The sequence below is a fragment of the Pezoporus wallicus genome, unplaced genomic scaffold (assembly GCF_028554395.1).
Source record: "Pezoporus wallicus isolate ANWC-B61680 ecotype Strahan unplaced genomic scaffold, APGP_CSIRO_Pwel_v1 contig_10094, whole genome shotgun sequence".
In the NCBI taxonomy this organism is placed as follows: domain Eukaryota; kingdom Metazoa; phylum Chordata; class Aves; order Psittaciformes; family Psittacidae; genus Pezoporus; species Pezoporus wallicus.
The window spans coordinates 15,725-43,576 of record NW_026639160.1 but is presented as its reverse complement, the minus strand read 5'-3'; the positions used below and the strand labels follow the sequence as shown (position 1 = coordinate 43,576).

The window sequence follows — 27,852 nt, the reverse complement described above, 5'->3', positions numbered from 1 at the left end:
ATACACTCCTTTCTCTGAGCGGTTGAAAGAGAACAAGAGAAATTAAGTTTTAACCAACTCTAACTGTCCCTACACAAATAAATGTTTCTCTTTGCCCTCTATGAAGATAGACAAGAATGGATAATGATGAGCTGGTGGAAGGAATTAGAGTAGTTTTACATCAGGTGTTGTCTGTGGGAAACAGTTAACACTGTTAGCAGTGATTAACTATCTTAATTGTGGAAAATACACCTGCCAAACAAAGGTTTTGATTGATGCACCACTATAAGTCTTTACACTTAGACTACAGATAGTAACATTTTAGTAAATTTCACACTTACCCAGCTTAGATTTCTCCCACCAGAGATGTAGCCAGATATAACACCTCGCTGTTTGACACTAATAACAATTATGCCCAGAACATCACCGGTATTTTCACATAGCTACTCACCCATGTTCAGCTGCTACTATTTAAGAATGTTGTAGAGGGAAAAAAACATTACATGAATGCGTGGGACAAGCAGGTATCCTTCAACATGAATTATCAGCCTCCTTAGAGAAGTATTTCAATATATTCTTTATTTTAAAAAAGTGAAAATTCCTCTTAAAAACTACACTTGTAGTGAATACAAGATTAGATATTTTTAATATTACTTCCAGACTGGGTTATTGGTAAGCATGCTTTGCAGTTTTTATTGGCTGGGTGACAATACATGAACTCTGTGCCAGAGAACAGAGATCCTACAGTATGGGCAGTTAATTTCTGGCTTGGAACTCCTTTTCTCTGAATTTCAGAAAGAATTTGAAAATTGTATTCAAGGACAATGTCATAAGAACAGTCAGAACCATGTTTAAAACTCTTATTTGTAAGGGCATTCTTTCCTATTACCCTCCTGAAAGAATTGAAAGTCTGACTCAACACACAGACTGAGGATTATTCCACATGATTTTCAAGAACAAAGTCAGTGGAACAATACAGATATATTTCTAGAACAGCATTTCCAGTTTCTGAGAGCTATACTTTAGTACAAATATTAACTTACTTGTGGGAAGTTCTTTTCTTCATCATGCTGGCAGACACTCCTGTATGACCTACAATATAAATGATGTTGAAATTATTGAAAAATAAAGTGTGCCCACAAAGCCAAAACCAGCCATCTTACACTAGTCTTCCTTTTTTATTCAAAATGCAAAGAATCCAAACACTTCGTGTTATGACTGATCAAGTAATTGCTACAATGGAAGAAAGCTCTGCAGAGACAAACACAGCCTACCTGCACATAAAACATGTTCCCCAACCCCTCCCTCCTTCCCGGTCTTCACTCTCCATTTCTCTACCTCCTCCCCACCAGTAGCACAAGGGGATGGGAATGGGGGCTGTGGTCCATCCATCTCAAGCTGTCTCTGATGCTCCTTCCTCCTCAGGGGAGGACTCCTCACACTCTTTCCCTGCTACAGAGTGGGATCCCTCACATGGGAGGCAGTCCTCCATGAACTTTGCCAGCATGGGTCCTTCCCATGGGCTACAGCTCTTTACAACCTGCTCCAGCGTGGGTCTCTTTCACGGGTGCAGTCCTTCAGGAACAGACTGCTCCAGCATGGGTCTCTTCCATGGGTGCATCCTTCAGGTACAGACTGCTCCAGCATGGGTCTTTTTCACAGGTGCAGTCCTTCAGGAACAGACTGCTCCAGCATGGGTCCCTTCCATGGGGTGCATCCTTCAGGAACAAACTGCTCCAGTGGGGGTTCCTACCATGGGCTGTACCCTTCAGGAACAGACTACTCCAGTGTGGGTCCCTTCCATGGGGTGCATCCTTCAGAAACCAACTTCTCCAGTGTGGGTTTCCCATGGGATCACAAGTCCTGCAGCAAACCTGCTCCACTGTGGGCTCCTCCCTCCATGGGGACACAGCTCCTGCCAGGAGCCTGTTCCAGTGCAGGCTTCCCACACAATCACAACATCCTTCAGGCATCCTCCTGCTGCAGCATGCGGGGGCTGCAGGTGGAACCTGCTCCACCACAGACCTCCATGGGCTGCAGGGGCACAGCCTGCCTCACCATGGGCTGCACCATGGGCTGCAGGGGCATCTCTGCTCTGGTGCCTGGAGCACCTCCTTCCCTCCTGACTTTGGTGTCTGCAGGGCTGCTTCTCTCATAGTCTCAATTCTTTTCTTCTGGCTACTGTTTGCCAGCAGGATTTTTCCCTTCTTAATGTTATCCCCGAGGTGCTACCACTGTCACTGATGGGTTCAGCCTTGGTCACCAGTGGGTCTGTCTTGCATCTGGCTGACATTGATTCTGTCAGACATGGGGGAACCTTCTAGCAGCTTCTCACAGAGACCATTTCTGTAGCTGCCCCCCAACAGCTTTCCACGCAGACTCAATACAGAAACTCAGGGATGAACATAAAGACTGACAGATCACAATTATTAAAAAGAAAGCTGAACACATTAGGGACCGGTGTGGTCCTGTTCTAGGGAAACGCTGTAATCACTGAGATGATCCAACAGCTACAACAGTTAAATGAATCAACAGGCTATGTAACTTTCCAACTGGCTCAGTAACTTTTCATCCTTGAGTTAATCAAAAAGGCACAAATACATGACAGACCAGCACTGGGGAAGTATATACAAATCTCACCCTAACAGAGCACAAGAAGAAGGAATATGAGCCGCCCTGAGAAGAGCAATAGGCTTGACCTAGCTTCAACCTATGTATTTTTCACAATGAAGAGCAACCAACCATTGGAATAACGTCCCCAAGGAAGTGGTGGACTCCTCAGCATTGGACACTTCTAAGATCCAGCTGGACAGGGCACTAAGACATCCTGTCTAGCCTGTTTTTGCTAGTTGGACAAGATGATCCTTGAGGTCCCTTCCAACCTGGAATTCTATGATTCTGACTCCCTTCTAGCGACTGGGCACATCTAGTGCTGTGATGGTGAGCATTTTATAGAGACTAGTAAGCAGAACCACATTTGTATTGAGCTGCAGTTGGGTAATACAGTTAGTATATTCTGCTAAGTATTGTTGATTTTATGGTTGTAACATTCTGCTTAGCACAAAGCTAAGTATTAAAACATTAAACCCCCCTCATGTGCAACACACAAGAAAACGTGGTCAGGAAACAGTGGACTCTTGGAACTAATAGGTTTAATGGCCATGACAGCCTGTGCTTCTTGGGGGACTGGCTGCGCACTGGTTGTTGGTGACCAGTTGTTTTCATTTGCAGCACTTGGCTTTCCTAGGTTTGATTTCCTCTAACTTCTTCTCTTTTCCTTATAATTTTTAAGTTATTATAATAGCATATTTTTAATTTTTAAATTTTTATCTCACAAGGTTTTTTTTCCTCATTTTTATTCTTCCAGTTCTCTCCCCATCCCATGTGGTGACTAGTTGACAGATGGAATTTACTGTGATGTTCATGATGATTATTCCTACAATCCAGGAAAATAACGTAACTTTAAAAGTGGTTGCTCCCACTATAAAAAAAAAAAAAGAAAAAGAAAAAAGAAAAATCAAGCAAACACCAGCTGCATTGTGAGACTTTTTATATTCTTAGTTAACTGATCTCCAATTTTCAGCTAAACCAGGACAGGCACCCCTAGAATTTTTACAGGGAAAAGGAGCAAATTGGGTTACTCTCAGTACAGCAGAAGCTCAAGACTTAGTATTAAGGACTGGGGATCCTCCTAAAATACCTGCTGGTCGCTGGGGAAGGATAGGGGGCAGGCAAAGGAGACAGTGGTGGAAGAACACTTCAGAGTTGCAAATCACCATGCTGAAATCTGCCATCTCAGACATGCTGGACAGATCCAAGCCTGATGTCAGGACAGCCAGCCATCAAGCCTCCTGAGCATGACAGTGCAGAGAAGACTGGTCAGACACAGACCAACTGTGTGGGTTTTTACAGGGTTCAGGACAAAAGGCAGTGAATTAGATCACACCACCAAGAGGCCACTGTGATTGTCACTGTCATAGTACAATTTCTGTATTATGACTATGTTGTGATTTCAGTATATTGCTCTAAATCCCATGTAATGTCAAGTGTCTTCAGTTGACACCAAAACGTTGAACCCTCCTTGCCTGCAATATCTAAAAGAGCCTGGTCAGACTGCCGGACTGACAACTGTCTAACAAACATCTCGCGTATGTACAAACGTGGCCAGAATTTCAACTACAGATGCTTAAATTAACATTTACAGAGAAATATTTGAGGTTTTCTATAGGTCTAAGCAAACCAATTCTTTTAATGTTAACACTATATGCATGTTCCAAGCATAGCTTTGGAATATATGTGATGAAAACTTTCATGATAGTCACAGTGTCACACAAGAGTTGAACAATAAAAGTATCATTAACCATCAAAAGTCTTCATAAATATTTTAATCTTTACATTTTTATCTGAAAAATTCAAGAGGGCATACAGAAAGTGACAAAAATGGTAGAATTAGCATAATATTACATCTTATGCTTAAAACAGTCAAGCTCATACCAAATCCTTAAGAACCTGCATTTCCAGCTGTAATGACATCTGAAACATTTGGGTTTCAAAAATTAACCCTTACAAGCCAATTACTACAGTAAATATCCTCTTTGCAATTTTTGGCTGTTATAAGACCAGATAATTGAACTGCATGCTTTTAAGAACTATTAGCTGGAAATTTAAAAAACCAAAAAGCTTGATTAGAAACCTAAAGACTTTGGGACTTCACTATAACCACTAAACAAGCTTTCTGATCATACTGTCAGTTACTGTCTGTATATTTTATTAATACATAACATGTTTTATGACAAATATGGTGGTGTTATTAAAAACATTTATCAGAAAAGATATCTATTCTTATAAAGTGGAGGAACTGCATCATCAAACACTGTATTTTACATTACTGCCTGTTGAAAGCCAGATTTTGGCTAAATTGGCTCAAATACCTAAAACCACAGAAGTAACACCCATATTCTGTAAATGGTCCATCACAATACTTGGTTTCTGTCCTCCTCTCAAGGTTTCTCAACCCACGCATAAGAACAGAGGTCCAAAGCATTAGCCTTCCAAAGTGTCAATCAGGAATGCTAGAGGTACACAAAAGGCTACAGAAGCTGTAATAAACACAAAGGAGAAGATATGCAGACCACTGAGAATGGGTGTCTGTCCAGTTCACTAACTTCTCACCTTGAGAACCTCATACTTTTGACAGGATTCAACTGCTTCATTTATGTAGTGAAGTATAAACCAAAGCCAGCTATGACAAATAAGCACTCTTCCCCTTCTATGACAGTCAATACCTTAAGACAGGTCCCAGTAACAGAATCATAGAATCATTAAATTGTCAGGGTTGGAAGGGACCTTAAAGATCATCTAGTTCCAACCCCATTACCATGGGCAGGGACACTTCTTACCAGACCAGGTTGCTCAAAGCCCTGTTCAACGTAGCCTTGAACATTTCCAGGGATGGGGCAGCCACAGCTTCTCTGGGCAACCTGTGCCAGTGCCTCACCATGATCATAGTAAAAAAGCTTCTTCCTAATGTCTAATCTGAATATCCCCTCTTTCAGTTTAAAATCATTCTCTTCTGTCCTGTCACTACTTGCCCTTGTACAAGGTCCCTCTCCACATTTCTCATAGGCCCCCTTTAGGTACTGGAAGGCTGCTATAAGGTCTCCCTGGAGTCTTCTCTTTTCCAAGCTGAACAACCCCAGCTCTCTCAGCCTGTCTTCATAGAAGATGTGCTTCAGCCCTCTGATGACCTTTGTGGCCTCCTCTGGACTCACTAAAGGAGGTCCACATGCATGTTGTGTCGGGAGTTCCAGAGCTGAACACAGTACTTCAGATAAGGTCTCATTAGAGTGGAGCAGAGGGGAAGAATTACCTTCCTCAACCTGCTGGTCAGGCTTCCTTTTGATGTGACCCAGGACATGGCTGGCTTTCTGGGCTGCAAGCACACACTGCCAGCTCATGTTGAGCTGCTAATTAACGAACACGCTTAAGACCCTCTTGCACGGCTGCTCTGAATCCAGTCTCTGCCCAGCCTGGGACTGCTCTGACCTGGGTGCAGGAATTTGCACCTGGCATTGTTGAATTTCATGAGGTTGTCACTGGCCACCTCTCAAGCCTGTCAAGATGCCTCTGGGTGGCATCCCTTCCCTCCAGTGTGCTGACCACATCCCACAGCTTGGAGTCACTGGCAAACTTGCTGAGGGTGCATTCAATCCCACCGTCCACATTGCCAACAAAAATATTCATAGAACCATAAAACAGTTTGGGCTGGAAGGGACCTTCAAAGGTCATCTAGTTCAACCCCCCTGCAATGAGCAGGGACATCTTGAACTAGATCAACATGAACAGCACCAGTCTCAATACCAGCCCCTGAGGAGCACCACTTGTCATGGGCTTCCACTTGGACACTGAGCCATTGACCACAACTCTGAGTGTGGCCATATACAAAGTTATGGCATTTGGATGTTTAATAAAACAAAACAGGCTTTCAAGAAGGTACAACAGCAAATATTTGAAGATCATAGGACAAACTCACCAACACCTACATGCTTACTTGCCAGAATTCATTTTAGTATTTTGCAGTAGCTGAATCGAGTAATGTCTCAAGTGGATGCAAACTCTTTTTAAAGGTATCTCAGGTTACTCTATTGAACTGTGTAGCACTTCACTTGGCTAGGCAGCTGAAAAAACTGCAGCAGAGTTCACTGAATTAAGATTTTTGCTCCCTCCAGCACCTCTAAATATGGGGATGAAACAGCAGAGAATCCTTAAATTTTACATACTTTAGTAACAAGATCAAAATCATAATTATCTGATAAATCTACCTGCCCGATTCTTTCTTGGTCCAAGAGAATTTCTTTAACAATAAGTTTTTCCACTGCAACTGGAAAGCTGCAAGAAACCTAAGGGCCAAAGATCAGTAATATCCAGAGTTTGCAATTGTATCTAACCTTTGGAGTGGAAGAGGAAGATGGTGCAGTCATCAACAGTGCCACTTTATCATTTCTCACTTGGGAAAGCATTTTCCTTACTACTAAAGAGATGTATTCAAATAGTACACCCATAATCCTTGCAATCTTCTGTGAGGATTTTGAAATCAAGACAAAGAAGGCAGCTTAAGCAGTTCACACACATTAACACTAGGACAGCTTGTTTTAACAGCTGCACTGTTAAACACATATATGCGCACCCTCCCTGACCACACCCCCAAATTTCACTGCCTGATCTGCTTTCAGTCACTGTAAAACAAGGATAATGTCCACAGGAAATAACACTAACATATGAGAACTGCTCTAAACTGCTTTTTCTCTCATTATCAAAATAATCCAGAAGCAATGGCTTAAAGTAACTGCTGTAACAATTACAGATATTATTTATAACCCAAAGACGATGCAGGTTTTATACCTTAGGAAACTGGTTCCGCACTTGAAGACTATATACTACATAATGCTGTAACCCTCAAAACTGCATCAGTAAGATGTATACACTTCTGTCTAACAGCAGCATGTGAAAGACCATTTCCCTAATAACAGCTTACACTGAAGTCCACAGATGGCACAAAGATGGTATGTTCAAACAAACACCAGTAGCAAAAAGTATGCTGAACAGTCCCTGTCACACAGGGGAAAAGCTGTGGACCCCAAAGTACCTCTATAACCACCATCTTCCTCGCAAAATATCATCTGACCCTTGCCAAGATAAAACGTATCTTTCAAGCAGCTAATACAACATAGTCTTTGAATGGCTGCAAAAACTATCCTTTTGAAGTGGAAAATCCCATTATGAACAATTCACAATAAACGTATTTCAAAATGCTGTTCAATTTTTCTTTTCCCTGTAGGAATAAGCAGTGAAATGTAAATATGAAAATACTTCTGACGTGTGAGGATATCTTAAGTTCTGTATTACTTTGCTTTTTGCACAATTAAAGGAAGTAGTAAAGCTACCACAAAATAAATCAGACAGGAAACTTACCTTTATGTGGCAAGAAACCAGCTCTGCAGAAGACTCTTCTTTCACAATTCAGAATTGTCAAGAGATTGCAGAGTCTCTTTACACTTATTTGTAAATGTATGACAGTTTAATGAGTGATGCCAGTGATGTCTTACGGCTATGTTTTAATGATTTAAAATATTCTTTGTGATAATTTTAACTTAACATACACATATACTGCTGAGCTCCACCTTCACCTAACGAGTGCAGAACACAACAAAGCAGTAACTGTCTTACATAGATTCTCCTGAAACCTCCAGTACTAACTTAACAGCTTGGGACAAAAGCCTAATTAGCATTAGTCATTCTGCATCCTATGTCCAGTTCAAAGCACAACAGCATTTAAAAAATCCCAAACATTTCAAAGGTAGCAGTACCTTCATGCAAATCTGTCACGAGAAAAAACAACTGCATACAAAGTGCTTTGGGGTCAAGCAGTTTGATCACAAGTGGCAATGTGACTTCAAAGATGTCAACACTAATTAGAGAACAATAAAGATGAGTTATTACATTCTTAATATAGCATGAATGTCACTGACTAAATGGGTCTAAATTCGCAATCTTTACCTCCTTTTAACTATGGAAAGACAAGTCTTAACTAGACACTCCATTCCATAATTTAGGAAACACTCAAAATACTCCGCAAATAAGCTGCCCTGAATTTTAAAATAGAAAAAATTAACACTGAACAAAAATCAAAGTAAATGGATTAGTTTTAGTCATCTTTGTAATAAACAGTGAAGACTGAAACTTTGATGACTCTGAGGAAGGAGAAAATATGTTTCAGTCAGTCATGTAAGAGCACAGAAACACATATTTTGTAATAGAAAGTGAACACAAAACTCCAACTCCCAATAGAAAGTGAACACAACTCTAACAGAAAGCGAACACAACACACTCCAATAGAAAGCAAACACAAAACTCTAAGAACAACAGAATTCAGCATTTAACTGCCACGTGGTTGTGGCAAAATTAGAAACGATGTTTCTGAATACTACTACTTAACTAGACAAAGAAAAGGGGTAAGACAAGACACACTAGAACATTCTTCCTTAAGGCTGACTCCAAGGGAAGTATACATGTCTCTTCAGCTGCAGAGTATAAGCAGAGAGAAAAGGGAGAAGGACAAGACAAAGCTACTGGCAATGTTTTTATGCTGTCTGATGTAACATCAGACAGCACCATTCAATTCATGAACACTGGACAGGCTTTTCGAAAGCACCATTAGCTTACCTCTCTGATCATCCCATGTTTACAATAAGTACTGAGAGCTGGATATTTTAAAGTTGTATTTCAGAATCTTCTCTGGGAACAGCAGTAATACCACATGAATTACTCTGTATCTGGACACTATTTCAGAATTACTTTCAGGGACAAAACTCTTTGTCGTGCTTCTACTCACCTAGTATTGCCCAACCTGAACTTAAAAGAGTTTGGGGAAGGAAGAGAGTTCTTTTAATCAAAGTACAGAGCAAAAATTAATTTTGACTCTGCCAAAAATTTTCACTGCAATCCTAAGTCACTTCTAGGAGTGGGATCTCTTTCCTTAGTTCACAAAGACAATAGTGCAACAATTTTAAATGGGAAACAAATGCAAAAGCTTGTAAATACACAGCATTAAACAGGTGATCACTAGATTAAATGACAAATGAAAGTGTAAATATAAGGGTAATTGCAACTCATTTTACAACCAACTGTACTACAGTGTTAATTAAAAAAAAAAAAAGAAGTAAATTAAAAACCCCTCCAAACAAACAAACAAAACTCCAACCAAAAACCCCAAACTGTGTTCCCTGATACTGGAGACAGCCATTCACTATAATTGGTCTCTCTAATGAGAGACAGGCACACTGCCATGCACAGGACCAGCTGGCTGATGCTGCTGTCTCTACAACAAGACAAAATCAAAGTCAGCTGTAGAAAACTTTGATAATGCATTATTTTACTTTTTTTAATTTTTTAAAATTAGATTTTCTGAAAAATTATTCTCCTGGAAAGCATCGTAAGGCACATGAAAAACAACAAGGTGGTTAGCGACAGCCAGCATGGCTTCACTAAGAGAAAAACCGGCCTGACCAATTCGGTGTCCTTCTATGATGGGGATACAGAACTGATGAACAGGGGTAGAGCAGTTGATGTCATCTACCTGGACTTGTGCAAAACATTCAACACTGTCCTGCACGATACCCTCGTCTCTAAATTGGAGAGAGATCAATTTGATAGGTGGACCACTCAGTGAATAAAGAACTGGCTGGATGGCCGCACGCAAAGGGTTCTGGTCAATGGCTCAATGTCCAGTTGGAGACCAGTAACAAGCGGTGTCCCTCAGGGATCGGTGCTGTTCAACATCTTTGGTGGTGACATGGACAGTGGGATTGAGTACGTCCTCAGCAAGTTTGCCGATGACACCAAGCTACGTGGGTCAGTTGATATGCTGGAGGGAAGGAATGCCATCCAGAGGGACCTTGACATGCTTGTGAGGTGGGCTGATGCCAGCCTTATGAAGTTTAACCATGATGAGTGCAGGGTCCTACACCTGGGTCAGAGCAATCCCAGGCACAGCTACAGGTTGGGCAGAGAAGAGATTCAGAGAAGCCCTGTGGAGAAGGGCTTGGGGGTTGACGGCTGATGAAAAACTGAACATGAGCCAGCTTCAGTGCGCACTTGCAGCCCAGAAAGCCAACCGTATCCTGGGCTGCATCAAAAGGATCGTGACCAGCAGGTCGAAGGAGGTGATCCTGCCCCTCTACTCTGCTCTTGTGAGACCTCACTTGGAGCATTGTGTTACAGTTCCGGTGTCCTCAACTTAAAAAAGGACATGGAACTGCTGGAACAAGTCCAGAGGAGGGCCACGAGGATGATCAGGGGAGTGGAGCACCTCCCGTATGAAGACGGGCTGAGAAAGTTGGGGCTGTTCAGCCTGGAGAAGAGAAGGCTACGTGAAGACCTCATAGCAGCCTTCCAGTATCTGAAGGGGGACTACAAGAATGCTGGGGAGGGACTCTTCTTTAGGGACTGTAGCCATAGGACAAGGGGTAATGGGTTAAAACTTAAACAAGGGAAGTTCAGGTTAGAAATAAGGAAGAAGCTCTTTACTGTGAGAGTGGTGAGGCACTGGAATGGGTTGCCCAGGGAAGTTGTGCGTCCTCCATCCCTGGCAGTGTTCAGGGCCAGGTTGGACAGAGCCTTGGGTGATACGGTTTAGTGTGAGGTGTCCCTGCCCATGGCAGGGGGGTTGGAACTAGATGATCTTAAGGTCCTTTCCATTCCTAACTATTCTATGATTCTATGATTTTGCCCCATATGTGACACAACCACTAATTTATCTATACCTCAAGTTTTTTTGTAGCCTGTACAAGATCTACTGTATATATGTGCGTATATACAGGCAGTCTGTACATTCATATACATATGCAGTCTGCTAGAATCTCACAATATTTTTACATGATTAACAGATCAAACATATAGTTCGTAAGGGATTTCCAGTCTTGCACCATATCTTTTAACCAGAAGGAAGAATGAACAATAGGAAGACTATACTAATGCTATATTATCTACTACCAGATGATTGCAATTTTATAGGAAAGACTTCCAAGAAACTTATTTTACATTTTAAGTATCTAGCTGTTCTGAAACACTATTTGTTCATGCAGTTTCTTGGAAGTGGCAAACATCTTTAAAAAAGGAAGGCAATAAATGTCAAAATATAATAATGCTGTAAAGCACAGCAAATACTGTTTAAAAGCGGTTAGTGCCCAAGACTTGTTTTATAGTGTCCTAGCAAATCACAGATGCTCATGAGACCTTCAAGATATCCTCACAAGAACACCTTATCCAGCCCTAATCCTGGGGAAAGAGACTTCACTGCACCAGGTTGCCCAAAGTCCCATTCAACCTGACCTTGAACACCTGCAATGATGTGACATCTACAACTTCTCCCCGCAATCTGTTCCAGCATCTTACCTTCACTGCGTCTTTACCCTTACCTTCCAGGGTCTCTACCCTCACTGTAAAAGATTTCTTCCTCATATTCAATCTAAATCTACTGTCCTTCTGTTTAAAACCACCATGACCTGTAATATCACTACAGGACCTGGCTTTCTCCAACAAATGGACTCCTTATGAGGTATGTATCTTTTCCAGGCTGAACAACCCCAGCTCTCTCACCTGCGCTCACAGGAGAGGTGTTCCAGCATTCAGAGCACCTTTTTGGCCTCCTTTGGACTCAAGCAGGTCCATGTTCCCTTTCTGCTGAGGGCCCCAGAGCTCAACGTAGTACTGCAGGTGGGGTCTCACCAGAACAGAGGGAATCACCTCCTTCAACCTGCTGGTCACGCTTCTTTTGATGCAGCCCAGCGTAAGTGTGGCTTTCAGGGCTGTGAGAGCATACTGCCGGCTTCAGTCCAGCTTTTCATCCATCAGCACCCCCAAGTCCTTCTCGGCAGAACTACCGTCAATCCAATCATGTCCCCATCTGTACTGATATTGAGAATGCCCCAGTCTCAATACAGATATTGCCCAGGTAAGGGCCTTGCACTTGGTCTTGTTGAACTTCGAGGTTTGCACTGGCACATGCCTCAAGCCTGTCAAGGCCCCTGTGGATGGCATCCCTTCCCTCCAGTGTGCTGACTACACCATACAGGTTGGTGTCATCAGCAAATCTGCTGAGGGTGCACTTAATCCCACTATTTCATTTATGAAGATACTAAATAATATTGGTCCCAGTACTGACCCTTGAGGGACATCACTCACTACTGGTTTCCAGCTGGATATAGAACTGTTTACTGTTAACTCTTCAGGTGCAGTCATCCAGAACAGGGAGAGTTGCCACCTAAACCGTTCTGTCACTTCACCTGGTTGTAGTTTTCTCTCCTAGAGATACTTTTTAAAAAATAAGAAAGATCAAACAACCACTCACTATGATCTCAATTTAAGTCTCACTGCAAGACCTCTTTTACAGCCACCAAAATAAAAATTCTATAAACTCTGATGAACTCAATTACTACATTTGCTGTTCTTTTCAAAGGAAGAATTTGACTGCCATTAGTGAAAGTACCACTGTCATAAACATTCTGTCCTGCTTGCTCAGCAGCTGCCTTTAAAGGTCTAGTGCCCAACCTTCACTATAGAATGGGCTACAGTCTCCTAATGATGCTGCCTGCTGCACTCCTTCCTAATGCATATCCATAATAAAGAAACAGAAAATAATTCCATATCTGTCCCAATTATTTTACCATGCCAAAAAGTAGTAAAAGCTGTCCAGCCTCGGCTCACCAACTATCATCAGGAGGAGCAGCAGCAAGAACAGCAGGGCAGCCAGCAGTTGCCTAGGCCACAACTATGCCAAGAGTTGAGGGATGCCAAATGTGTACAATTTATGGGTTGTATTTAAGTAACAGTGATACTACATTAACCAAATAAATAAAGACTTCTCAGTTAAGATTAAAGAACTTTACAAAGAAAAAGATAAATTGTAACTTATCTAGGGTTACTACCCCCTCCCCCAATAGCATCTAAGGAAATCTGTGTATCAATTTTAATGACAATTTGGCATGGCACCAGTTATAGCTAAAAAATATCATGAACAAATAATAGAAAATGCAACTAAAAAAAAATTATATACTTATTTGGAAAGAACAAATAGAAAGTGCAATTTTTTTCAAGACATTTAAGTAAAGTTTCCTAGTCTAGGTTTTTTGGGTTTTGGTTTGGGATTTATTTTTTTTTTTAACGAAAAGAAAAGATCTAACCACATAATTACCCTTTATGTAAGTTTCATGTTATGACACTTCAAATCTGTGCTGTAGCTTGTTGTTCATCACATGTCACACAGAAGTTATTAAAATTATCCTAACAGTTACCTTAAAAACCTAGTGTCTGCATTCTTTGAACTTTAGCACAGCGCCCAGTTAATGCTTAGCAATCAACAAGACTTCAGTTAAGTACCCGGCCCAAGCCTGCTCCCCTTGATTTTCTCTTACAAATACAATTCTACTCCCACACGTATTCTGCTAGTGTCAAGAGGAAGGATGACGCATCAGTTGACAGTGAAAACTCACTGAACCAAATGATTTAGACTTTGTACTGATTCTTTCCATTGGAACTATTTATTAAAAATATTTGCCAAAGTTACCTTTGAAATGAATAAATTCTTCAAATGAGCAGCAAATTAAACATTAACGTAAGCTAATCACAGGTAAACAGTTTTAAAAGTTTCCAGAGGGTTTCAGTAAAAAATCCAGAATCAGTTGCTTCAGTTGTCAATGAATTGGAGGAGTATTTGAAAGCACTACAGTGGACTATTGCTTGTGTATTTTAAAAGTTAACTGATCTCTCTGATTTATACATGACATTTGCTTCATTTCTTGAAATAGTTCGAAAGTACCAATTCACAATGGCTGGTGATAGCAAATATGCTACATCATGTGTCTACAAAGTCTTTAGCCTCACAGGTCACTGACTTTCTGCTGAAGCAGAAAATAGGAAGGACACTTCCCCCTCACAGAAATAATTTTAGAGCAGAAAAAATTACTAAATATACAAAATGATTTACATTACCCAAGTTCATTAAAAATGAAATAATTAAACAGATGATTGAAGAGCGCTCATCAGCCTTTTCATTCTCAGACTGCTGGTCTGTAGAATTCTTACCTTGCAAATGCTAACTTCTACTCCCTGACACACTGAGGCAGAATGCACAGCCAAGGCAGAGTCTTATCTTAATTTGTACAGAACCAAGCATCAACCTACAGAACAATTCTTCACTGGTCATGTGATGCTTTTTTTGCCTCAATGCTGATAATCCTTACGACAGAGCACACAAGACCAACTGAGATTCATCAGCCCTTCAAGCTGCTGAACTCTGAGTAAGCCTACCTAGTCATGAACACTGACACATATTTTACATTTGTTTGAATAAAAAATTGCTTTCAAATACCTTGACTAACCTATTTCAGTTTAGAGAGCACACACAGCAGCAACCCTATTTGAATTTTTGTGGTGTTTTCAAGAGATTCTCTTTTACAATTATTAGCTGGTCAGCTTCTGTTAAAACCATTAAGTTTTACTCTAACTTGTAAATATATGATGAATAAATTTCCGTTTATGTTCCAGCTCTTCTCTGATGAAAAAGGGAAATTCTCCCCTTGATATGCCAATGTAATTCTACAACACTGATGTTTTCACTTTTTAGAACTTTATGTAACTTACAAGTCTAATAAAACTTCAATATTCTATATTAAATACTTCTGTATTTTTGCATTGCTAAATTAAATTTACATAAATCCTTTTAATTCGCCAGCTTCTATAACAAAAGTATATGTTCTTCTAAGACAGGAATGGTAACACCTTACACATATTAAAAAAAAATAAAGTCTATAAAGTAAGAACAGTTTTTACCCTCTAAAACCAAACAAAACCACCCAGAAAAATACCTTACCTGCATCAGCTCTGGACCGTTGACCTGGTGATTTTCCAAATGGGGTCTTCATTCATCTGTGTTTAAGTGAGCAGCAAAGCTGCTGGACTAGGGTGAAAATCCAGTTCTTCCCAACTCCCAGGGTATCTTCTTACTCTTGGAAGAAGACAGCTACTTATTAATCCACCAATCATGAATTTGTCCTTCCTCAAATGTAGAAGATGTATTTTCAGTTACAGTATTCTGGAAAAAAATTAAAGACCCACATAAAGCATAAGTAATTTGATTTGAGACTTTGTTAAGATCAAAAAATATTTTAACTCTTAATGCTTGTTTTCATACTCAAAACCAAGTTCCCTCATATTCCATAAATCTGAGAACATTCAGCAAACAGAGCAAATATAGTCAAGAATACAGCAAAACAAATACTAGGGGTGGTACTTTTCCTTCATACTCATAAGGCAAGTTCTCTATCACAAAGTCTACCACTTACAGAAAGGAAAGCCTCCTTAAAAACCACTGAGCTTAGTGCAGGGAAGAATGGCTACTAGCTTAGAAGAAACTGTACTACCTTCACCTTAGGTAACATACAAATCAACTACTTTCATTTATTTGGAATGAAACACTCTCACACCCACTAGCAGAACAGCTTTGCTTCATAGAAGTTAAAAAAAAAAAAAATCTGTTGAAAATACCCAACACAAAAGGTAACAAAACCACCAATTTTATTTCAGTTTTGGAACCTGCTGTCCATTTTCATACAGGGCTTAAAAGCAGAGGAACACCCCTAACTAGTGACCCAACTGGGTGACACAGAAGTGTACCTTATGCTTGTGCCTTACTGCATAAGGGAAGGTACAGGACATGCCTCAAGGTATGGTGAAACTCTTCTGCAGAAAAATACATTTACATCTCACATTTGTCAATTCCCTCATGAATCACACCCATTAACTTCCAGGAGTGTCAGAGCAGTACAGAGGAATTGCTAGGAAATGACAGAGGAATATCCTAGGAAAAAATAGCAATAAGGAGACAAACTTTTAGCAATTTGCAGTTCTGAGGAAGATTGCTACTATGTCTGGAAGACCTAGCAGACATTCACAGTCAGGAATTTGTTACAATTTGTGAAATTTAAGTTAAAAATTAATTTACAGGAAATTATTAGTTTTTTCATGTCATCTTTTCCAGAAATCTACCAAAGTATACATAACAATGCTACATGACACCAGGACAACAGTCAACTCTTAAAAAGCACTTGAAGATGTAATAGGAAACAATTAGCTTGCTAACTACTTTACTAGAACAAAACCAGTTTTGTTCTAGTAAACTCAAAACTATTTTACTATGGATAAAATGCATTCATACGGAAAAGAAACTCTTGAGTTCAGAGCACTGCTGTGATTATACTACCATATCAAGTCTCACAGGCACTGCAGAAGTGTACAGGAGAGATCCCATTTTTTTCCACCAAGAGAGCTATTAGTTAAGAATCAACTGTAATGTAGTATTATACTATTCTACTTTAAAGACCCATAAGCAAAACAAAAAGAGGGCACAAAACAAAGAAAGGTAAAACAAAAAAAAACACACCCCCAAAACCATAAACCAAAAAACCTCCACAAAACCACAAACTATGAAAAGCTCTCAAAGTTAGAAACTAGCATGCCTTTTTGCAGTACACCACTGACCTGTTATTCAAGAAGCTGTAAGTATTTTATAACATCTGAATTTATTATATACTATTCCCACCCCAATTTGCAATTCATGGAAAAACCATGAAGTACTATGTATTTGCACTGATTATTAAGCAGGTATGTTTATAAAGATTACCAGATAACTTTTATTTAATGGTGTGTCCCCAGTCATTACTACACTACAAACATGAAGTCATACCTCTAAAAAGGGAAACTAAATCCTAATCCTTTTGAAGTCATAATTCATTTGCTAGCACTTAATGAAGTATTTCACTGTGTTCTTGGGACCAAAGAACACAAAGCTAATGAAGTAAAAATCTGATTCAGCAGTTCAAACTGATTTTCTAGAAACTAAGCCAGTAACAGTTATAAGTTCAAAACCTCACTGAAGATTTTCACTGAAAGCAAATGAAACTTGAGTTTTCCTAAACCTACTATTTTCAATTGAATTTACATTTCAGTTGCACACTGACGGTTCTGAAGATATTAGTAAGAAGGGATAAAACCTGTTTTGTGAAAATAAACTTACATACTTCAAGAACATCTTGACTTTTAAAGCACAATGACTTTTTCACATGATGAAAAATAAATAAAATCCTGTAAAACTTTGGATTCTTAAACATGATGAATGAGAAACACCATGTTTAATGCCAGCATGCAAATACAGTAAGCCTTTAATATGGAAAAATTATAAAAAACCAAACAAACAAATCAAAAAAACCCTCACAGAATGCAAAACCTTTCCTTACAAAATTTTATTACAAATCTTGAAGAATGTCATTTTCCACATCAAAGCAGAAAACACAACACGCTTCTGACATACTCAGTAGCAATAAACTATACTGTTATGGAAGAACAGAAACTCCTTGTTTGGATGTACAGAAGATTACTTATGAAGCAACAAATTTTTAGGGTAATTCTGCCAAAAGCAGCATACACAACAAAAAACACCCAAGAAGCTTTTTTGAATCCAAAGCAACAGATCCAAAACATGTTATAGTAGTCTTTACAGGCTGCCAGTAACTTTCAGAAGAGAAGAGCCACAGCCTACCAGTTAGGCATGGATTTCCCCAACACCTGACAGCACAGGTCTCCAGCAGTGAAGCTGCAGGTTTCATACAGATAGGCATTCTTTTGACTTGTCACAGCTGCAACTTGTCACAGCTGCAACTACTCATCAGCCCAGGTGTTCTGCTTGTTAGTTTTTCTAAAGCTTCCTAGATCACAGCACATTTAAAAAAAAAAAAAAAAGTGGAAATTTATGACTATTTTATCTGAGAGTGTTCTAATTATTGTGGAGTGTTTCACAGAAGGTTAAGAGACTAAAAATGCAAACCCTATAAACTGTCAATCATACCAGTTTTAATAAGAATGGTATAATCATACTATCAAAGTAGGGAGGAAGACAACATTAAGACAGAAAAAAACCGAAGCTGTGTTATAAAATTGGTTTTGCAGTGAAAAGGCAAAAGGAGGAAAAAACAGCATGCACAGTGACACAGCATTCACTGTGAACCAGCTTAACCGTCTCCATAAACATACTTAAAAACACAAAAATGTTTTAATATGTGCTTTTAACGCCACTGAAAGTAAGCATCATCACCTAAAATAATTCTCTAGTTTAACCTTCAGTTAACACCGATGCCTGCTTTTGCACCAAACTACATATATTTCCCTGCAACATCACAGCACGATGTTGTTTACTGCATTCTAGTGAAAACTGCATGACCCTACTTTCCATGGAAGACGTATGTTAGTGGCACAACTAGTATCAAGGTATCATAGCTGTGCTAATTAATACTAGTAGTACCAAACCCCAAAAGTGAAGTGCTTTACTTCTAAATAACATACCTACATTTTACCACCATGAACACAGAAGGAAATACTATAAGAACATTTGCTGAGACACTGCTTTTAGGGTAACAGGTGGGAAGAAGGGAGAGCAGTAACATACTGCTTGTACCTCTTAGATACTGAGATGCAAATTCAGGTTGCACAACCCGAGATGCTAACTACAGGCCAGTACATCTCAGGAGCATATTCCTGCTTCCAGAGCTGTCAGTGACCAGGCCTCCTGGCACCACCTGGCAGGTTCCAACTTTTCACTTTGGTATGTAAAATACTTTTCTTGCATGCATTTCTCCGATGAAACTTTGCACTGGCAGTTATTAGTGGAGGGCGAGCACGTCACGACAATGTTCTGTGGAAGAAGTCATTCTGAAATGAAATACAAGGAAATCTCTTCGACTGATAAGTACCACTTCATTTCCATAACTCCGCCCACAACTGCTAGTATGGGTGTCAACTGAAGTAGAACAGTGGTTTCAGCACTAACAAGTCAAGATGAAGCACAGATGTTTTTTAGACTTCCTAATTCTTACCATGTGGACAGAAAGGATCATGCTATGTAAGTATTCTGCAACCCCTCATGAGAGAAAAGTATCTCCTAAATAACAAAGGAGAATAAAAACATATGCCCAGTTTTAGTTTTTGTTACTTCCCTTCCCCGCACCCCAATATAAGCCCCAAATGCTTTCCTATGGTTTAAGAATTCGGCCAAATGCCAAATTTGTTTTGAAGTATTCTACAGGCTCAATCAGCATTTTGGTCACTAAGAACTCAGGATTTTGTCTGATGTCTAAGAAGAAAGACTGCTGTACGTAAAATCCGACCATATGGGATTTACAGCTGACAACCACAAAGAGCAATGCACTTCAAATATGGATTTATGAGCTGAAAGTCCCCAAATCAAGTATTACTCTCCCTCCCCTATGATACTCCAAAGTTTCCTCTCTACCCATAGATGTGTTACTTGTCTACAATTGTACAGAAACAAGGAGCACTGGCACGCAATTGTGCGTGCATATATGCACACACAAAACCATGTGTATTTGGGTGGATGGGGCTCTAAGCAACCTGATTTAGTGAAATACACCCCTGGCCATGGCAGGGTGGGGAGGCTAGACCAGATGATCTTTAAAGATTCCTTCCTACACAAACCACACTCTGATTCTATGACAGATACAAAAACATAAATAAAAATTTAAGCTACCTTCACACTACAATGTATAGTGATGCAACAGCAGATTATTCAGCAGAAGACTGAAAGAATCTGAAATTTGTGCAAACTATCTCTTGTTAACAGGGTGTCTATTCAAGTGAGTTTTGTTGAGAATGGGACTACAAATACTGTTGTTTCTGCCAAGGAAGAAGCAACACGTGGGTACACTCGAATTCTAGGGATAAGACTACGATACTTCATGTTTTTAACCTTTCAGCAAACTCCTGTATTTTAAGTGTTTTAATAATATGGAATAGATGAGACAGAACACTGCAGTTTCTATTTATAACTTATTAAAATCTTTTAGCATAAAAAAATGGACATACGCTTTACCATAATAACAGTGATTTGCTGAGAAGTTCTGAAGACAAGAACTTCACATTACAGCATTAAACCAGGTAAGTTAATATAATGTAGGAATTCTAAAAAAAACTGAGAACACTAGAGTAGAACATCTATCAACAGTAATATTATATTGAAGAATTACCCCAGTGCTTCAGACATAGACTGGTAGCTTTACAAAGTATTTCTTCTGAAAGAGTAGTTTCCCGTCTTAGGCAACAGTTGGAACAAGTTTTGTCAAAACATCTTTCAGCAAATGTCCCTACCATAGCTCTACTTCAGTGAGAAGCAGTGTTTCAGGTGAAATGTGCATTATATTTTATTGCTTTTTTACATTAACTTCATTAAGTTGAAGCATTAGTATAGTTTTACAAGAACACACACAAATGTTAATGCTCAGAAACTGCATTCAAAATTCTTACACACAAAACGAAAGAACAGTAAGAAAAATCCTGAAAGTATACTTTCCAATGCTTCCTATACATGTGTCATGGTTTAACCCTAGCCAGCAACTTGGGGTTTTACTTCTGAATTAGCAAAATTTAGCTGTTACTAAAAGACAACAGCATAGCTTGCTCTTTATTACTCCTGTATTTTCCTCCTGACATACATTAAAACAGCCTGTCTCACTTACTCCAATTTAGCTTTTGAAAAAACTTATTTCTGCGACAGATGTAATTCAAAATAAACTTTTGACAGTGTATAATTCAGCCATTCTGTAAAGGCAACCGTAAGAACTTCACTGGAATCGTACTATAAAATAGTATTTTAAACAAACTTGCTTATCTTTCTTAATTTCAGGGACTTAATGACCACTATTCCCAGCATCAGAGTATTATCTTGCAAGACTAATTTTCAGAACTCCCACACTACTGTTCTAAATTATAATAAAATACAAGTACAGAAAGCAGAAGACCACAGCATTCTCAGCCCCTATGCACCTACCTCTGTATTTAAAGAGAGCAAAACAAAAAAAAAACAAACCACAAAACAAACAACCCAACCAAAATCTTACAGGTTAAATTCTAACACGTTTTTCCTCCAAAAGCCTGTTTATGAGTTTTTGCCTTGTCTGCATTACCCTTACACTTACATAAATAGTTACTATGGGAGATGTAAGGCTCAGAAATTGTGTTCTCATCTGCATTAGAGCAATAGCCTGGAACACGTACACACAAGTATGATCTTTCACTTTCTATGGAAAAAACACCAAACAGAAAAGCAAAACCCAGGGTAATGACATTTGACACTACCATCCTGAACAGCTGCTCTAAACTACAGGAAGAACACACTACATCCCATTCAGACATGTTCTGCTGGCATCTGCTCCTTGAAAAGCCCTGGATAGAAAGATCTATGTCAGGAAATTAATTCTAAGCACCCTACAATGAAGAGTAGGGTATTTGTCTTAAACATTCATGAAGTATGCTTTGCATTCTTAAATACAATCCAAAGGTGAAAAACAACCGTTAGTGAGATTTCCTGAGTATTTTCCAGTTTAAGACAACAGTTGATGAATCTGACTAAAGCCAGATCAACTAAACTGATTGTTAAAGTTTATTAAGCACTAAAGGAGGCAAAATCTCTCCAGACAGTAGGAACTACTTTTTTTGAAAGTTTATGTATCTAGAATGAAACGCCTACTTTCTAGAAACACACCACCACAGCACTTAACTGTGTGTAAAACCTACTGCAATTGAGAGACTTCTTTTCAGACTGCTAAACTACAGATTACAGTGATGTCATCCTGTAATTTGACTGACAGACATCAATCATGTAACTATATTCATATTTTAAGCTAGCCCTCAGCACAGAGTCCATATACAAAATGAATATGGGATTCTGGCCTCGAAAAGTGAGTCTTCACAAGTGGCATACCATAGTATAGTTCCAAGGGCTTCCCCATGAAATGTACTGCATTTACACATACCAAAGATTTTACTCAGTGGGCCACAAGTGGAAATGGAGAACAAGTAATAAACTGTTCTAGATAAACTACCAGAGATGACTCAACTAGCAGCCATTAGCCTGACAGAGCCTAACAGCTATCTGACAAATAGCTATCTGAGCATCTGAACAGTGAAAGAAGAGCTGTATCTCAGCTACATTTCAATTTACCTTTTTTCCAATAGATTAAAGCTATTACAGATAGCTAGTAGTAACTTTTGACCATAACAGCAATCAAAAATTAGGTGCCTATTCCATAGTGCAGCCTGTATGCCCTTTATATTATTTTCTCCCTCCTTCTCTCCCAGTTCCTTCCCACTAATCTTTGTATCATTATCTGTTTGCACAATATCATTGTTTTCACCTGCCATTGGGATACCCCTTAGAGAAAATACCTGGCTTTCTCCCTTTACAGAGCCTTTTATATAGATGATAGAGAACTGGTATTTGGCTTCAGGGTTATAAAGTCCTAGGCTGTGCAAGTCTAGTTTTTCTTTTTACTCTCCAGTGGGCATGAAAAAAAAAAAACCCTTTCAAAACCAAGGTGTCCAAAGATTCTTATTGAACATAAGCAGAAGTTGAAGCCTCACCATCAGAGACCTGAAGTATCTTCTACTGAATATAAAAGTTAGGAATCTCAACAATATATGTCCAATTTATTGTCCAATTCTCCAATGTATGTCCAAGTAGCTCAAGGAATCACTGTGAGAGAAAGTTTATAGTGCAGTTATGATAGTGAAACCCTACTCTAGAAGTCTACCCTACTCTAGAAGTCTACAAAGCTATGCGATCAATGCACAGCCTTCCCATAACAAGATTTATTTTCTAGCATGAAATAAGATCACAGTATAAGAATAAAGAATTAAGGGTAAAATTGATCAGAAGTGCCTTAATTGTTAACAAGTGAGCCACATTTATTTTCTTGCTGACTTCAGAAAGTCAGAGGACTACTTCAAGAAAGCATCATGATTTCTTAAATGTCTAGTCAAGTGCTACACAGAATTAACAGTTACCCTACTCAACCAGCAGTTACGAAATTGAAATGGTTATCTCCGCCACTTCATATAGAAAGTTCTTTGAATGGTCTCAGAGGTTTCACATTATGTCTCGGTGTCATCAAGACTTCATGCAGCAGCAAAATGTAACTGCCAAGTAATTAAGAGTGACAATTTTGGCACCAATATTAAGTTTTATAACTAAACTTAATCACTTGGGTTTTATCAGAATCACTTGATGCATTCAAGATTTCCTAAATACATGCTTTCAGATTCTTTTAACAGAGTAAGAACTGTTAAGTGAAACAGAAAGTGGGACAAGAGCCCCCAGGAAATAAATTTTTGATCAAGCAAATAAGCTAGAGAAGCCTGCTTCACAGCATATTAAAATTGCAAGTTTTCTCTTGATCTTACTGCAGCAAATTCTGTGCTATTAAGAACAATGTAAACAGAACCCACGATCAAATTACAGAACTGCAATGTGAACTGTCAGAGCCCAAACCGCTGAAACTCCAAGATAACAACGTAACTAACGTTTAATTTTTAGATTTCCCATTTCAGGGCAATTAAAAAAAATGTACTCAAAAAGTACGCAAACTACACACAACGTAAAGAGCAGTGTACAATATGGCACATCCTGAAAACAATCTAAAGTATTCAAACCTTATCTAAAAATTAAGGCATAATTCAGAAATCAAACCCTGGAAATACTGAATTTAAATTAAACTTTGTTTTTTCATAAATACACTGCTTGGTAAGCTAAAAAATGGCTTCCAAACTAATTTTTTTTTTAGAAGACTTATTATAAAGAACTCTTGGAAAATCTTCTGTTACTCTAATTCATGTAAACCATCATGAACTTTCTCCCATGGTAGGATCCTTGGGACTTGCAATACTACACAGCCATTTAGTAAGAGTTAACCAAATATTAAAGGCAAAGTCATGCACCTGTTACATTAGCTTCAGTCTCATCACATATGTCTATCTCTATAAAGACACAATTCTTTTCATGTTCTTTAGAGTTCTGTTTTTCGTGCATTTCGCAACATTTTAAGTACATGGATAATAACTGTTCTAGAGCTAAGCCTTAATGTGTACACAACAGAAGCGACTATTAACACTGCATATATACATTCAAGCAATTCGATTGAGGGTATCATTTAAGAAGTCTGTGCTGCTGTTGACACCTAGTTTGCATGGCTCTGCCCACATTTATTATGTATCAGTGACACTTTCAGTTTGCCTAGGTCTCTTTACCTGTCAACACCATGTGACACTTGACCATAGTTTCTGAAGATATATGCCATTCCACAATACTGAATTAAAGCAAACCAAGAAGTCTTTCACTTCTGTCTAAACTTCGTACTTACACTCTTTCTGCATTATCTTTCTCCCCAACTTCAGCCTCCAGTATTCCTTGCACTTATGTAACTCATTCTACCATTTCTTTATAGAAAAATTCCTCCAGTCATTTGACAATGACCAGTTCAATCGGCTGCTCTTTTTATATAGTTCCTCATACCAATACTCTCTTGGGATCACTGCAGCATTTCTTCTGTCCTAGCCTGTTTGCAAACTAGCTGCAGTTCATCCTTCTCTCTGCTTTCTCATTTCTGAGGGCTACTTGTTACAAAAAAACCTTTTAGCCACCACCCATGAAAAACTGCATACAGCAAAAAACAAAATTTTTCAAAAAGCACAAAGCAGAACACAGAATACAAACAGAAGTCTCACTGGTTGTCTTCAGCAGCAAAAATGACACATTACCAAATTACAGCTGCAATGCTATCCAGCCCACACAGTGCTGGATAGAAAGAAAACATATGCAGGGACTTGGGGAGCTCTGCTGCCAAACCCCAGTGGGTCTTTGCTAAATATGCATGAACAAGAATTGCTCAGTGCTTATTTGTTCAGAGTTAAGGTTTTTATTAGCAGTTCACCAAGGATTTTTTTCTTCATAAAAAACACACTATGTCCTTATCAAACATATGTATACTCTCTGTACTCTTCAGTTTCACCTCTCTGATCTAAAGGTTAAAATACTGGCTCACGAAGGGTACAGTTTCCTTCTGCAGGGAAAAACCCAACCCTACTTTTCATAATTATATCATGATGAAGAAAATTAAGCAATTTTGACTGAAGTTTTATTAGAAGTTGATTCCAAAGAGCCTAAAGCATACATCCAGAATAAGAGACATGAGTCCTAATGGCTCATCTCAGGCAGTCAACAGCAATTGAGCACAAGCCCTCCTGAATTTGAAGGTGAGCAGCCTCCAGCATAAACAGAATCATGGGCAGACTCACACAACCACAGACCCCAGTACCAGAGAATTCTTAGATGGCTCCTTTAGAAGCATTTCCCATCTACACAACCATGCCACTAGTCCAAAATGCAATAAAAGGAAAACATTTTTAATACCTAATCTTACACCAACATATTCTGACCAGCTCTTGCACACTTCTATTAGAGGATGGATGTTTCTTCACAAAGTTTTAGAACCAGTGGTCCCTTTGCACCTTCCACCCAATGATCTCTCATTTACAATTATATTCATTAGGCCATTCAAATTAGTAAAAACCCCATAGCAGAAATTCAGTTGATCAGCTATCTCATTGAAAATCTAAAGGTGAATACGCTTTTTCACATATTGGGAGCTCTTAGTTCACACACTCATTGCAGTGAAGTACTGAATCTTCATTACTGTATCACATTTATCGGAAAACTAACGGGTATTTGACAAGTCAAATAATTTGAAATATTCAAGTTTTAGCCAGCCAACAGCAAAATACAGGGCACATACAAGCAACCAGACTGCAATTTCTTTTTTTTTTGAGAAAATGTTTTTTTTTTAATATTATTTGAATATATCCGAACTATTGCCTTTGTACTTCAAATGAGAACAATATTTTTTCATTACAATACATAAAACTCAACACTTCATGCCCTGACTTCACTAACCTTTCTACCTTGATGGGTGAATATGCAACTGAAAACAGATGATTTTACTCACCATTCAGCAACTAACTTTCAGGAAGACAGCTAATGAAAACTAGCACTGGTCAGAATGCATTTCAGGCATGTGCATCCATGCATACATAACTGTGTACAGCATGAGAGAGAACTATACTGATTAACTGCAGTGACCTCTTCACTTGTGTTTAGAACAGCTCTCAACACAGAAAGAACTTTACTACTATAGCTGAACACAAAACATAATTATCGCATTTGACACATAAGCACTCTGCATACATAAGCAAAGGACAGTCTTGAGAATGAGCAACATAACTAACACTTCTAGAGACAGAACAAAGTTTTCCTACTTTATTGTTATTAAAATCAGTAAACCAATTAAGGCTATCAGTTGTAGATCTACAGGAAGTCCATGTCTGTTCCATCTACACAAGGGGAAGCTTCCCTTTTACAGGAGGCAATCACATAATATTCTTTCCAACCTGCTTACTATTCATCACTTTGTTCAAACAGTATAAGTATGTAAGTATATGATTATTAACCACACAACAGTTTCTTCCCTGTTTTCTGCAGCTAAAGTTTTCAGAGAAGGTACGATTCTCATTTACAGTTTTATTACTTCCAACAGTATCTTCTATCACAATTAAGAGATGACTTCCTACTCTACATGGTGTGCAACCTGTGACAACAAAACTGCTGGTATTAAAAATGCTTAAAACCTTGTCAGTATTCTTTTATGGGCCAAATACTCCAGCTGCGAACAATGCACTGAACATTTGGCCCAATTTTTCAGCAATTCAGCATCTCTCTCGTGCTGTTTTTAACAGCATCTAAGTATTGCAAAATACATTTCAAGATTCTCTACAAATACAGCTGTATCTAGAAGGCCTCCAGAAGCACAAGTATTCCTCATGGTAACTAGTTCCACCAGCAATGACTGGAATCATTGATTTAAAAAAATAAATAAATTATTGTAATTCAGCCTTAGACATGTGAGTTGCACCTCCCTACAAAGTAGTCATACCTAAGGCTGAGCTTTCCTAGTCCTTTGAAACAAAAGCTAACTTTTCTAGGTTTTAATGTCAATGCTTAAAGGTTCTCCAAATCACCCATTACAACTCCCAACTTAGGCAATCATATACTTTTAAACTCTCCATTTACATTACACTTAAAATCTTTCCACCTGTAAAGTTGGCTGGAATCAAGCTCCACTCCTGAGGTCCTCTACTAACACAGTGTAACACTTAAGCAGGAAAAAAAACAAGAGTGTGATTTAATGTGATCTTGATTCTGTGAAAAGTATTACAAAGGGATGCTTTTCTGTATTAAGATTTGGGGACTGAGCTTATGTCTCTGCTGCAAGAGCAAAGCTTGCTTGGGAAGAAACCTTTCTGCCTTCTCTTCCCTTAATTCCTGAGAGCACAGGCAATAAAATTACAACTTCACTGACAAGCTGG

The 27,852-nt window shown here is 38.9% G+C and overlaps 1 protein-coding gene across 1 annotated transcript in view; it reads right to left on the bottom strand.

Annotated features, from left to right (window-relative positions):
* The window catches only part of SPIN1 (spindlin 1), a 57,488-nt gene that overhangs the window by 14,849 nt on the left and 14,787 nt on the right, over window positions 1-27,852 (bottom strand). Inside the window, exons 2-3 of the mRNA XM_057413799.1 lie at window positions 15,407-15,628; window positions 1,023-1,071 (exon numbers count right to left, since the gene is read on the bottom strand). Coding sequence (XP_057269782.1) covers window positions 1,023-1,071; window positions 15,407-15,458 — 101 coding nt within the window. The 5' untranslated portion in view covers window positions 15,459-15,628. The remainder of the gene's footprint in view (window positions 1-1,022; window positions 1,072-15,406; window positions 15,629-27,852) is intronic.